General features: G+C 39.9%; 1 protein-coding gene across 2 annotated transcripts in view; it reads right to left on the bottom strand.

Moving 5' to 3' along the window:
* Window positions 1-517: 517 nt before the first annotated feature.
* The window catches only part of QPCT (glutaminyl-peptide cyclotransferase), a 28,667-nt gene continuing 14,891 nt past the window's right edge, over window positions 518-14,293 (bottom strand). For both annotated transcript variants that reach the window (XM_025354864.1, XM_025354866.1), the window contains 4 exons: window positions 6,471-6,647; window positions 3,944-4,043; window positions 1,363-1,479; window positions 518-1,157 (listed from right to left, as the gene is read on the bottom strand). In XM_025354864.1, the coding sequence (XP_025210649.1) occupies window positions 1,012-1,157; window positions 1,363-1,479; window positions 3,944-4,043; window positions 6,471-6,647 (540 nt within the window). In that variant the 3' untranslated portion in view covers window positions 518-1,011. The remainder of the gene's footprint in view (window positions 1,158-1,362; window positions 1,480-3,943; window positions 4,044-6,470; window positions 6,648-14,293) is intronic.

Here is a 14,293-nt window from a genome sequence, read left to right as displayed (position 1 = left end):
ATCCCAGCACTTTGGGAGGCCAAGACAGGAAGATTGTTTGAGCCCAGGAGTTCAAGACCAGCTTGGGCAATATGGAGAAACCACATACATACAAAAATGCCAAAAAAAAATTAGCCAGGCAAAAAAATTAGCTAGGTGGTGCACGCCTGTAGTCCCAACCACTCGTCGGGCGGAGCTGAGAGGATCGCTTGAGCCCAGGAGGTCAAGGCTGCAGTGAGCCATGATATCATGCCACTGCACTCCAGCCTGGGCAACAGAGTGAGACCCTGTCTCAAAAAAAAAAAAAAGAAAGAAAGAAAGAAAGAAAAGAAAAAGTGAGGAAAAACTAAAAAGCGAACTAATGGCAATTCTGTCAATATAATGGGATTATAGTTTTCTTGTTTTCTCCATTTTCCAAAATTTTTGTTATTGACTATTATTTGCACAATGAGAACGTTAAATTTGCAAAACCCTACAAAAATTGGACACGCATTAAATTATATCATTCTTCTTTTGTATAAAAAAAGACATCACAACATAGCACTTAATTCTGATTTTAATTTCCATAAAATTAACCCTACAAAGATTTCTCAAAGAAATCTGAGAGCCTTCAAACTATATCTTTGTTTTGTATTACATGTAATAGATTCCCACATATGAAAAATCATAAAATGAAGGCTACATTTTCCAACCACTATTTAAGTACTGTTTAGAAGACTATGATTGAATAAATGAACCTGATTTTGCCTCATCATGTTTATCTAAAAGCGTTTTGAAAGATATTTATTTTCCATTTTCTTTACACAGTCCCTCTTTTTCAATCTGTAAATAAAAATTAATGAGCAATTTAGGACACAATATCACAACATAATTATTCTATAATTGATCTGATAACCAAAGACACATAAGAATAGGATGATCTACAGGATAGATGTTTCCACACAGCATTTGTCTGAAATCAGATTATTTTAAATGATGCCTTGACTTTTGAATTCGATTCTAGAACCAATTATCATAAACTAAATCAGAGTATTACAAATGAAGATATTCCAACACAAAGACTTGTAGGATTTTGTTTAGATTGTCAATGGTTGATTCATCCAAATTTTCTTCATTGTCATCCATGGTGTGCCAGACTTCAGGGAAAGGAGATGGTATCAGATGCAGAATTGGAACACCTATTAAGAAAGACCCAATTTGTAACAATGCGCATTACTCCAGTGAGTAAACTAGAAAGTGTCATTCTTCAAGCAGAGGGAGCTCTGTGCCACATAAAGACAGCTGATAATTCATCATCATCTGTGTACTTTCTCATATCCCACCGTTGTACTCCAAAATCAGGCTGCGCGCACACACACGCACTCACACACGCACACACATTACCTCTTCTTAAAAATGGAATATGGTCATCCTGAATCACACCTCCATAACTGTAATTCTGGAAATACCGCCTCTCCAAAGAGTGATCCTTGAGCAAACCCAATTCATGAAGTTCATGTTCTGTAGATGACAATTATACAATAGATGAACAACTATTTTTATCTGATCAAGACTCATAATGTAATCTTATTTCAGGAGTTTGAAATCTTAGCACATGAGTCCATAATTTTTAAAAGATTATGCAACAGCAAGCATGGCCACACCCATGACAATAAACATCTGGGTTGAACAGGGGTGTGTACATTTTGAGCAGGAAGAGAGAAGAGTCACATGTGGCTCTAAACTTACAGGTGAGAACTTCCTTAGAGGTAGAAACTCAACAGAACCATGGAGAGATAGAGAATGAAAAAAACAGAGGACAGCTGGGTGGAAGGGGAGAACACAGGTGCAGATGTAAATGCTTCTAGGTCCAAGATGCTGCATGAAGAATGACTTAGATGAGATATGGAGCTTAAAGGGGAATACTCAAACAGAGTAGCGATGAAGTATATCAAGTGGCCACTCTATGGGAAAGGGATACCTAGTGTGACCTACATCAGTGGTTCTCAAAGTGTGATGTCTGACCAGCAACATCAGCAACACCTAGGAACTTGTCAGAAATGGAAATTATCTGGTCCCACCTCAGACTTACAGAAATTCTGGGGTTGGAGTCCAGCAATCTGTGTTATAAGAAGCCCTCCAGGTGATTCTGATCCACTTTAAAATTTGAGAACCACCGGCCTACATAAGTCACGTATTGTATGTTACAAGATGACAAGAGATCACGTGAATATTATAAGACAACCAAATGAACCTTCCTAGGATAGCTTTTTTTAATTGCTAAATTTAAAGGGTAAAAAATAAACCAACTAGTAATCAATCATACGTAATATGATTCTAGGAACATTGGGAAAGCCCTAACCACCACCAAAAACAATATTCTTGTCTGTTTATTGGTATTTATAATTCCTTTACCATGAGACACAACTTTTTCTTATACAACTAGAAATATGGTTTGGTTTGAAAAGTAAATACCAATAGGAGGGGCAGTACAATGCGTTAAAATTGCATGAAGGTGCAAGTTATTGGCATAAGTTATTCTGGTACAGGAAATAATAAAAGTGCACAAAATCCTTGAAAGAAAGCCAATCTCAGTTTCTTGAGCCTACCATCAAAGTAAGGAAAACATGCTGCAAGGAAGAAGCCCAAGAAGTTTATATTAATAACACCATTATAGTCATTCTTTCAAACTAGGAAATGAAATTTGCTGATGATGTGCATCTGAAGTTCAGGTAGAAGTTTCTCTAAGATTCTAGACAAATTCTTTACTCATGGCAAAAGTGTGAGTTATGATGGCAGTGTTTTCCCCACTGCTTAGAAGTAATACAAATCTATCTTGCTCCAAGAAGTTTGTGTGGCTAATAAGGAATTTCTAGCATGAAATTCTTGCCTTCAAAGCAGCCCCCTGGGCTGGAATCTACAATAAAGATCAATCTAATTTTCATCTTTCCCTGATGCCTGAAGAGTTTTGTTTTGTTTTGGGTAGGGTGGAAGTACAAAGGTAAGAAGTTATTCTCCTTTTCTTTCTCCAAACCCCAAGCCCCTCTCTTCCGCCAAAGATGCGTAAGTTTTCTAGGACTGGCCTGGCCTGACCTGGACTGGCTTAGTCTACTCCCATTTTTTTGACTCTAAATCTTGAAGGATCTGGCTTTCTCTTCATCCTGATCTCTTACTTCTTTGGAAAATTGGCAGAGACTGTACTAGATTTAAAGGAAAATAATATCTGGATAAGGAAGAAAATAGAAGATGGCAAAGACAGAGATGGAAAAGAAAAACTGAAGAATATATTTTGATATCATTATAAGGACATCATATTCATCATTAGCCAACACGCTTTGTTGAGTAAAGTTTCCTCCTGAAATGCATTCTACATGCTTCAAACAGGACTCTGGGAAAATATTTTCAAACCATTTTTCAGGATGTGCAAACATGAAATGTAGTATTTTATGTTTCCATTTGAAAATACATTTTCATGCAGGAAAATAAACTGGGCTTACTACAAAGATGAAAATAGTAAACAACTAATCAATAAAGCAAGAATAAAAGCCAATAAAGTATATTATACATTTAAATCATACATTTAAATTACAATTTTTTTTTCTTTTTTTGAGATGGAGCCTCACCCTGTCACCCAGGCTGGAGTGCAATGGCACCATCTTGGCTCACTGCAACCTCCACTTCCAAGGTTCAAGTGATTCTCATGCCTCAGCCTATCAAGTAGCTGGGATTACAGGTGCCCGCCACCATACCCAGCTGATTTTACTGAAACTCCGTCTCTACTAAACATGAAACCCCCATTTCATGTTGGCCAGGCTTGTCTCGAACTCCTGACCCTAGCTGATCTGCGCGCCTTGGCCTCCTAAAGTGCTAGGATTATAGGCGTGAGCCACTGTGCCCAGCCAAATTGTAAATTTTGAATTTTAAAATGTAGTATCTGTCAGTAGGAAGGAATTATGCTTTATTCATTAATAACAGTGGTGCTTACCAATTGCTTGAAGTCTTTCAAACCATCTGGCTGAGTTTGAAAAAAAATTGGGAAACATTGGATTTGGAGCTCCAATCAAATCCAATAAGACCAATAAATCCTAAGGCAGAAAAAGTAATGTTTAATCACCATCGCCAAAACACATTTTATATTCATCAATAGGGAAATACAATCAGCTAGAATTAACTGCATTTTAGTAATTGAGAATAATATGGGAAGCTATATGAATGAACAAAAGATTTACTAACATTTTATGCTAATTGTTTTGAAGAACTCTTTCAATCATGCTTATGCAATGTGGACAAATAGCAAAGTATTATTTGTGTATGTAATTCCAAAAAGATATCACTAAAGATAAATTAGAAAGAAGACATTTGAATAAATATTTTGTGGACTTTAAAAGCATACATTTATTTTCAGAAAAGAGTCCAAGCCTGTCTTATCTTCTATTCCACTCTGTGTAGTCATTTTATCCTTAATCTGTAATGATAAAACTCCCAAAGGAAGGCACTTGCATAGTAATTATTTATTGATCAAGTAGTATCTAAGAAAAATTCCTTGTACAAGAGCTATATAACATTGTGTCTCTGGATCTCCATTTCCCTGTGTATCAAATAAGAAGCTCAAACTAGCTGATCTCTAAAACTTCCTTCTGATTATAGCTCTCTATCATCTCATCACAAGGACTCTCTGAAGACTACTCACTAGATTAAGACCTCCTGATTCACCTAAGTAAAATAATGTGTGGATAAATATTTAGCACACATCCTAACACATAGTAGATAAATATTTTCAGAGTTTGTGATCGTAACGACATAGTATGAATAAATTCATGAATGAAAATTCAATATATTTGTTGTAAGAAAAAATAGGCTTGTTTGAAATAGGAACATATTCACAAGGTTGGATAATCTATTAAGGGTCTGTTTCTGGAAAATAATGATCTTCATCAACAAATTTATTTATCAGTCCAAATATATGAATCACTGTGGCTTCATATATTTGGACTGATAAATAAATAACTTTGTTCTGCTACTGATCAACCAGGCCTCTTCTCTTGTGAATATGTTCTGAATGCTTTTTGGGGACTTGGGCACAAGTGAATGAATGAGATGCTGACCACATTCCCCTGGCCCATTAGGAGCTGCCAATGGATAACAGGAGGGAGCAAATGCCAACAGGAGGTGTGTTAGGGTCATAGAGGACATAGAATGTGGCCATTTGGACTTTTATAGGGTGAAGGTCAGTGACAGGGCAATGGGTAGGAAAGAGTAGGGGTGCTTGGAATAAGCTATCAGTTCACAGATGGGGTGAGCTTCAGGGAGGGATGAAGGCAATGGGAAGAGTGAAGTCTCAAGGGTAGCATGAGGTTCCAAGTTGGGGTTAGTGAAGATGTGGGGACAGAATGATGATCAAATATGGAAAGAGAGTCAGAGTCAGGAGAGGATGCAGGGGCCGGGGGAGGGATTAGGGATGGAGTGTGGGCCCAGGAATGGGGATGAAAATGAGGCTGTGTGTTGCACTCATTACTTAGTAATAATAGCAGGGTTTTAAGGCAGCATCAAAATATCCCCACCCCCATGTCAAAAATGCCACATCAAAACCAACACATCAAACTGTCATAGTCACACTGGAGTCACAGTAATGCTTTGAAGTCACAAGGAAATTCTTCACCCCCACCCCTCTTGTATTCCATTTCCCAAAGCCCCATGTTCTTCAGACTTATAAAGACCTCAAAGAAGGGGTTTGCTCTCTCCACCTCCATACAGTACTGGGGGAATGGGCTCCCATTGGGCCCAAGTGAATCTGATGCTTCTGTAATCTAATTTTTTACATCATTTTATCATTTTAATTAAGCTCAGTCAAACATGGCTTCAAACCAGCAATCTACCTTCCTTCCTTTCTTCCTTTCTTCCTTTCTTTCTTTCTCTTTGTTTCTTTCTTTTCTTTCTTTCTTTCTTTCTTTCTTTCTTTCTTTCTTTCTTTCTTTCTTTCTTTCTTTCTTTCTTTTCTTTCTCTCTCTCTTTCTCTCTCTCTCTCTCTTTCTTTCTTTCTTTCTTTTTTAAATAGGGTCTCCCTCTGTCACCCAGGCTGGAGTGCAATGGAGCAATGATAGCTCACTGCAGCCTCAAACCCCTGGGCTCAAACAATCCTCCTGCCTTAGCCTCTTGAGTAGCTTAAGATTACAGGCATACACAACCACACCCAGCTAATTATTTTATTTGTTGTAGAGATGAAGTCCCCTTATGTTGCCCAGTCTGGTCTCAAACTCCTGGGCTCAAGTGATCCTCCTGCCTCAACCTCCCAAAACGCTGGGATTACAGGTATGAGCCATGGCGCCAGTTCAGAATCATTCTTTTTAGCTCTGGGATTCCTCAACAACCCAATGCCTGCCAAGGAATGTTCTATCATAAACACTCTGCTCCGAGGATACTGTGGCATTTTTAGGTCTTTACTTGGCTTTTGCAACCTTTTCCTTGCAGGGAGAGCCTACAGCTACAGTGCCATGGAAATTGCCCAGACTAACCATGCCATGCAGTTGGCTGGTGCCTCTCGCTCCAGGCGGGTGCGGGGTCGATGCCATCTTTGCAGCTAAGTGTCGAGACCCATAGAGAGAATCTTGAGGAGACCAGTGAAGAAAAGCCTCTTCCCCATCAAAGAATATCAGCTGGAGTGACAAATGTGGCTTGGAGTCTGAAACAGTCTGGTTAAAACAACAATAAAAAGATAGCAAAAAAAATACTGTGATGATGAAAAATAGCATGATTTTCTATTAATTGGGCTAAAAGATAGATGTGCCATAAAGAAAGGAAGATACCAAAGCAAGTGAAACTATGCCAAAATTTATTCCACACCACTTCCGCTTCAAAAGTCATCACACCTCCCACAGTCCTCACCCATGTAAACCACCTTCTTCCATTCCCTCTGAAAATAGAAGTCTTTTATGTTTTTTCTTACTCCTCACAGAATTTTGAAACAATGAAAGTGCTCTGATGAATCGTGTGATACATCACCCACTTCCCCTACAAGAGGGTGTGTTGCCTCAGCTGCTGGGAGAGCCGTCAGTCACTTTAGGAATTGTCTCAGCTGTGCCTCCTGGGAGTGTCCTACATCCGGTGCTGACCTACACGGGTACTGGGGGCTCCCTAAAGAGCCATCATATCTCCAGGGCTCCCCAGGGGTTGGCTGAGGCCATTGTTGAACCTGCACTGCAGCTCGACTTCTCCCTCCGTCCAACACCATTTCTTTCCCCTCCCTAATACCTGTGTTGATCCAAGGCCACTCCCTAGTAAGTGACCTGAATGCTAAGCTCCATATCAGAGGGTGCTTCCTGGGGAATCCAACCTGGAACAACTGTAAATCTTTCTTGCTTCTCACCTTATTTAAGTCTTCAATTTTGTACTGAGTCTAGCTTCAAGAGTCTGCCCTAGGAATGCTACAGAGACACAAAGAATAATAATTATAGCCCTTCCCTTGAAATAGCCTATACTTTAGTTGGGTTGGGGAGAAATAAAACAAATACATGAGCATGGCAAAATGTGCCACCAGCCACAAATGTAACATAAAAGTCCTCTAGAAATTGGATAGAATGAGAAGCAAAATCCTGGAGTTCCAAGGAAGGCTTTATGAAAAAGACAGTGTTTGAACAGAACTAAAAAGAGTGACTAGATTCTGATTGATTTTACACTTTCCTCTGTCTGACAATAATCCCTGTCTTTCAGATTGGGCCTGTTACTCTAAACTTCAAAATCCTTCAATCCCACCAGAACCCCTAATCTATTGAATATTTTACCTTTTCACAGTCCTTCACCCCCATAATGTCCTCACTTCACTCCCTATTTGGCTTAAATTCCAGTCAATCATTCCAATTGCTTACTAGCATACACCCTTAACTCCCTTGCCCCTCTCTGCCTTGGTCAAACTTTCATGGCAAAAACATAACATTAAGTCCCACTCTCTACCTACTTTGTGCCGGCACTCATGCAGCTAAACCTCGCCAGAGAAAAAATATATAACCACACTGTCTGGCCTTGCTTAAAGTTCATGACCACAAACCTCACACTGGCCTTTCATGTTGACTGGCAAGTCATGCTGTATTTTCTTAGTTCAGTCACTCTGGTACTCTTCTAAGATTTCACATTCCTCCTCTCCCTGCCACCTCACCCATCTTCATTCCCAACCGATGACCTTGATTTCTTTCTGTCATGCTCATATTAGATGCCAATCTCTCTGCTTGTGCACAAAATCCTATCCCCTCTCATCTGCTCAAGGGCATTGCTCTAGCAAATGCCATTTCTCTCCTAAATCATCAATCTTTCTATCTCTGCTGGATAACTCCCATCGGCCAAGACACATGCTATTGCTTTTCTCATCTTAAAACATTTGACCTCACTATCTCCACCATCTACTGCCCAATTTTGTAATTCCAGTTACAGCAAAAACCCCTTGAAGGAGTTGTCTATTCACACTGTCTCCAATCCCGCTTCTTAAACTTAGTTCAGTTGGGTTTTATCTCCACCATGTACTGAAACTGCTTTTGTCAAGATCACCAATGACTCTACATGGCTACATTCAGTGGTCAACTCTCGGTCTTCATCTCTCTTGACTTATTGTCAGCATTCGACATAGTTAATCACTCCCTCCTGGCTACACTTGCTTCATTTGGTTCCTAAGATACTGTATTCCTCCTCCCTTAGCACTAATGGTTCCCTTCATCTCCCTTCCCTCTTAATGCTAGAGAGCCCCGGGGGCTTGCTCCATGGTTCTCTTCTCTTCTCTGTCCACACTCACTCACTCTCTTGATATCTCTTCTTGAGGCTTTAAATCATATATGTGTGAGTTTGTGTGTGTTGTCTTGTGTGTGTATGTGTGTGCTGTGTTGTGTGTGTGTATTATTATATGTAGAGAATTTTTAATATAACTATTTTAAAATAACAATAATAATATCGTAGAGACGGAGCCTTAGTATGTTGCCCAGACTGGTCTCAATATACACATATATATTATATTATATTATATTATATTATATTATATTATATTATATTATATTATACTATACTATATTATATTATATTATATTACACACACAACACACACAACACAACACACACACACAACACACACATACACACACAACACACACATACACAAAACACAACACAACACACACATACACGTATATGTCAATTCCAAAAAATATATCTCCAGCCCTGACTTCACTACCAATCTCCAGACTACATATTCAGCTGCCAAATGAAGATCTCCACACAGACATTAATAGACACCTCAAACAAAGTGTCAAAACTCAGCTCCTGAGGTTCCCCCGGAAATGTGTTACCAACAGTCTCCTCAACCCAACGGATGGCAACACTACCCTTGCAGTCACTCAAACCAAAAGCCAGTGGAGATCTCTCTTTCTGTACTTTCCCATATACACAAACATCCCAATCCAGTTTGTCCTGCCTCTGCAAACCTATTTCCCACCATTCCTCACCACAGGCCTCTCTTTCATTTGCTTTGTTTTCTTTGAGCCTAATATGTCTTCACCATTATGTGGTCAAGCGTTCCAGACACTATCACACCTTTATTCCTCGTGTGTCTGTCTGGTTTTGTTTTTTAAGAATGGGCCCTTCCGGAGCCCTCTGCTGCCTGTTCCAGCCTGGACCAACCACTAGGCCTGTTGCCCATCTGTTATCTTGGGGCTCCCCTCACCATCACTGTGCAGATTTCTGCCCCTTCTATATAGGACCCCCAGTGAGCTGAACTCCATGACTCTCTCTTCCTTGATTTTTTTCTTGATTTTTCTAGAGCACAGCTTTAAGCAATTTCTAGGGGGAAAAGTACGGTACATGGGAGTGAAAATTGTTGAGACTTACCTCTGAAAATGTCTTCATTCTATTTTCCTATTTAATTTGTCTGGGCCTGAAGATTCTGGGTTGCAAATTATTTTTATTTAAAATATTTAAGGCATAATTTCATTGTTTTCTAGCTCCCACAGTTTCTATTGAGAAGTCCAGTGCCATTCTCATTCCCAATACTTTTTATATGACCTACTGGAATTGTTACAATTATTCTCCAGAAGTCAAAATCATCCCCTTTTTGTCATTCCTCTTTCTAAAAACAAAGAGATTTCTTCTACTTTAGGATCCAACTGTTTTATTGATTTATTTATTTTAAAAATAGAAATTTTAATTTCCAAAAGCTCCTTCTTGTTGACTGATTGTTCTGTTATTGCAGCATTCTGGTTTTGTTGCATAGATATAATGTCTCGTCCTATCTCTGTAAGAATATTGGAACAGTGTCCTTCAAGTCATTTTCTGCTCTATTTCCTCCAACTTCATTTTAAATTTGTATCATTTGTTTTGCTTGCTTTCTTTTTTTTTTTAACATTTAAAAAAAATATTTATTTATTTATTTAAGAGACAGAGTCTCACTCTGTTGCCCAGGCTGGAGTGCAGTGGCTCAATTACAATGCACTGCAGCCTTGAACTGCTGGGCTCAAGCAATCCTCTTGCCTTAGCCTCCCAAAGTGCTAGGATTACAGACATGAGCCACTGCTCCAGGCCCTTTCTTTCATGCTGGAGTCTGTCCTCAATGTCTGGTCATCCTTTGTGTTCATTCATGTTAAAGAATGAGATATTAAAATGCTGGTTGGAGACAGATTGGTTGGCTTCACTGCAGGGCAATCTGGTGCCCAGCCAGTGTTTTCATTGAGGATTACTGAATGTCACCATCCGGGATTTTTCTGTGAGGTGGTTCACATTCTCTGAAGAAGAATCCTCCAGTTTCCTATCTGATGGCTTTCTGGTGCTGAAGATGGGAGAGAGACTGTAGATCTCACTGTTCAATGTGTAGGCTTTCACGTAATCTCCCCTGTTTCCAAGGGGTACCTCACTGTCACCCTCCTCTATACTTGCTATTCTCAATTCCATAACCTCCCTGGTTCAAATTCTCTAGAAAAATATCTTCTCATCTCTGGCAAAGGCACAAGGGGCACTCACCTGCCTCTCTAGTGTAGGGTGGGAATCTCTATATCCACATACTCCTTCAACAGACTTCCAAACACTCTCCACTCCAGCCCCTTCCTCGCCCTGCCTTCCTCAGCTTATCACATCTCCAGTCCCTGAGCCTTTTTGGGATTCTATCAGGAAAACCACTGGCTTCTTCCGTTTCTTCCCTCTCCAGGACAGCGTGACTTCTCTCCGCTCTGATATGTCATCTGCCATTTCTCCATCCAACTTCTCTCTTTATATTGTGGTTCCTAGTCACAGATGTTCTCTAGTTTCTTCAAAAAATGGGGTTCCCCTGATTGTTTTAACGTGATTTCAAAGGAGAAAAAAATTGTCTTTATCATCTGAAAACTAAGTTAATTTTATATGCTAATCATTCATATTGCTCCTTAATTATGCCATGAGGAAAGCACAGTTTAATTTGATTTGAATCCTCCATAACTCCTGGAGAGCATTAAGCAGAGGACATGTTTGTACAATATAAATGCACTCAGAGTTTAATCAGCATTAAATAATTAAACAGATTTTCTCATTGGCAAAAATTGTAAGGTGCTTACTTCAGTAGAGACATTCTAAGCTTCCAGTTGTTTAAAGGGCCTTGAAAGTTCTAGTTCCAAATCAGGCAACATAATCACAGAACAAGAGGGCAGAACGGGACCGGTTGGGACAAGAAGCATTCTGCTCATGCCCAGGGCAGAGGCAAAAGGAGGTAGATTTTATCTCTTGCAGGTTTGACAGTTCAAGTACCTCAGTGAAACTTCAACAGCTGGGTGACTCCAGTGATCAGTACAACGATTTACTTTCATTCTGTTTGTCTAATATCCATTCATTTAGCCAGCAGTAAACTGTCGTGGACATTTATCCTGAGTCCCATGAGGCAACCTGCTCTTTTTGGTTCATTTCAGGAATGGCAGAAAAATAGCCATGGCCTTCGTTGCTAGTAACTCAGCCTAGTACCTTGGAGCTAGGAGAATCTGACTGGCCTGATGTATGAAGGTCTACATGGTAACACTACGAATGCCTAATTACCGGTGTTCACATAGTCAGTGGGTTATCTGCAGTCTTTCCCCATTCAAGGCTATATCAGTTAGCTAATGGCACAATAATAGAATAGAATAACACCCCAAACACAGTGGCTTGAAATGCCATCATGTATCTTCCTGGGATACATAACTCTGTTGGTCAGCTAGGGAGCAGCTGATCTAGAATGGGTTTGACTGGAGCAGCTCTGCTTCACCGTGCAGTCAGCGAGGTTGGTTCTGCTCCAGGTGTTTCATCCTTCTGCTGGGACTGGCAGGCTAGCCAGGGCATGCCATTCTCATGGTTATGGCAAAGACATGGGAGAGCAAGCCCAATGGTACACGCACACTTCCAGCCTCTGCTTGTGTCACCTCTACTAACATCCCATGGGCTAAGGCAAATCAAATAACCAAGTCCAGAGTGAAGGGATGAGGAAGTACAACTGGCTACAGTGGGAGGGCACAGCAAAGTTACCAGACAAAGGATGTGCATGTGTAACGACAGTCCTATTACTGGAGAGAAGTGGGGCTATAAAGAGTTGGGAATAATCCAGTCTACTTATCCAGTGCTCTTTCAGGTCACTTTCCACCACCGTCTACCCAATCCATGACAGCTGAAGAACTTAACTCCTCAATACAAATTTAGTTAAAACATATAACTGGAAGAATAAATCTGATACTCTCAAAGTTTGCATTCAAAAACAGCCTCTTAAAAAAATTCCCCACCTTGGGGCTGGGTGCGGTGGCTCACGCCTGTAATCCCAGCACTTTGGGAGGCTGAGGCAGGCGGATCACGAGGTCAGGTGATCGAGACCATCCTGGCTAACACGGTGAAACTCCAACTCTACTAAAAGTACAAAAAATTAGCCAGGCGTGGTGGCGGGCACCTGTAGTCCCAGCTACTTCCGAGGCTGAGGCAGGAGAATGGCGTGAACCCGGGAGGTGGAGCTTGCAGTGAGCCGAGATCCCACCACTACACTCCAGCCTGAGCAACAGTACAAGACTCCGTCTCAAAAAAAAAAAAAAAAAAAAATCCCCACCTCACCATTTATCTCTAACAGAAAGGATTACTATGAGAATGTATATGTTGATTCGAATTTTTTTAATGATGACCCCAATCAATAATTCATTCAGACCTTTCTATTAATATTTCTGGTCACCAAAAGCAGGTAGAGCTATATGGGAAAAAGCAAAGGAGTTCACTCGGAGAAAATACATCCATTACACAGAGCAATGTCTTCAAGTCATACTTCATTTTGTGTCCTTACACTAGAAGTGCAAATATGAAAAATCAGACTTTTGCATCAGCTTCTGAACTCCTTCATCCAATTGCTGGGGAAGGAAACTAGTTAAAAGCAGGGCAATGCATGGGACAAAGGCATTGTAGAAGGCTCAGAAAACAAAACAAACCAAAAAATAAGTGAAAAGGAGACTGAGAGGGTATAAACAAGTCTTGCTTTCTTCAAGTTCAGTATATCCAGCAAAAATAGAATCAAATATCTCTATTACTTCCATTACAAGATAAACCTTTTACTTCTTTACCCCAATTGTATCAAAGGCTGGACCATTCATAAAGCTCTGAGGGGGGAACAAAGCATTTGTTGCCTGAGAACAAAGTTTTTTGTTTTTGCTTTGTTGTGTTTACTTGGTTATGAGCGATATCAGAACAAAATGTCTTCATCTAGTTTAGCACTTTTTCCCATATACCCTTAAGAACACCAAGACTGAAATAACATCTGAGAGTCCCAGAAGTATTTTGAGCTGAGAGCATAACAAAAGCTCTGCTATGCTACATAAAATGGAGCTGAGATTCACAGATAATAACAATAATGCATTTCTGCTTCATGCTTTTTCATCTTGATAGGTCTGAATTTCCCACTCTCCACTTCAGAACCACTTTGCTGCAACTCCCTCCTCCAAGCCAAGAGCCACCATCTCTCAGATCAGAAGGTTGTAATGTTTCATGGTCGAAGAAACAAGAAGAAATAAACATAGTTCATTACAAAACACAATTCTCATACTATACCTGAAACAAACTTCCTCCTTCATTTTTCACAAAGAAATGTTGCATTTAATTTAATGTGCATTCAAGGCTGAGAAATCAGGTACCAATTAATGAGTGCTTTGCCACGTATCTTAAGTTTATTGCCCGTGGTTGATATTCCAAATCACGAAATCTTTCAATTAATGTTCATAATAAAAATATACCAAAAGTCTCCATTTCTAAATGGAGACTTCTTATTCCACCAAGGATTCTAGAATTCACTCTGAGTTACTGCTAACGTACTTTATCCTAGGAATCAACAAGCAGAAAACAGATA

Source organism: Theropithecus gelada, chromosome 13, assembly GCF_003255815.1.
Source record: "Theropithecus gelada isolate Dixy chromosome 13, Tgel_1.0, whole genome shotgun sequence".
Taxonomy (NCBI): Eukaryota; Metazoa; Chordata; class Mammalia; order Primates; family Cercopithecidae; genus Theropithecus; species Theropithecus gelada.
Note: the sequence above shows the minus strand (reverse complement) of the source record. Positions and strands in the feature narration are given on the sequence as shown.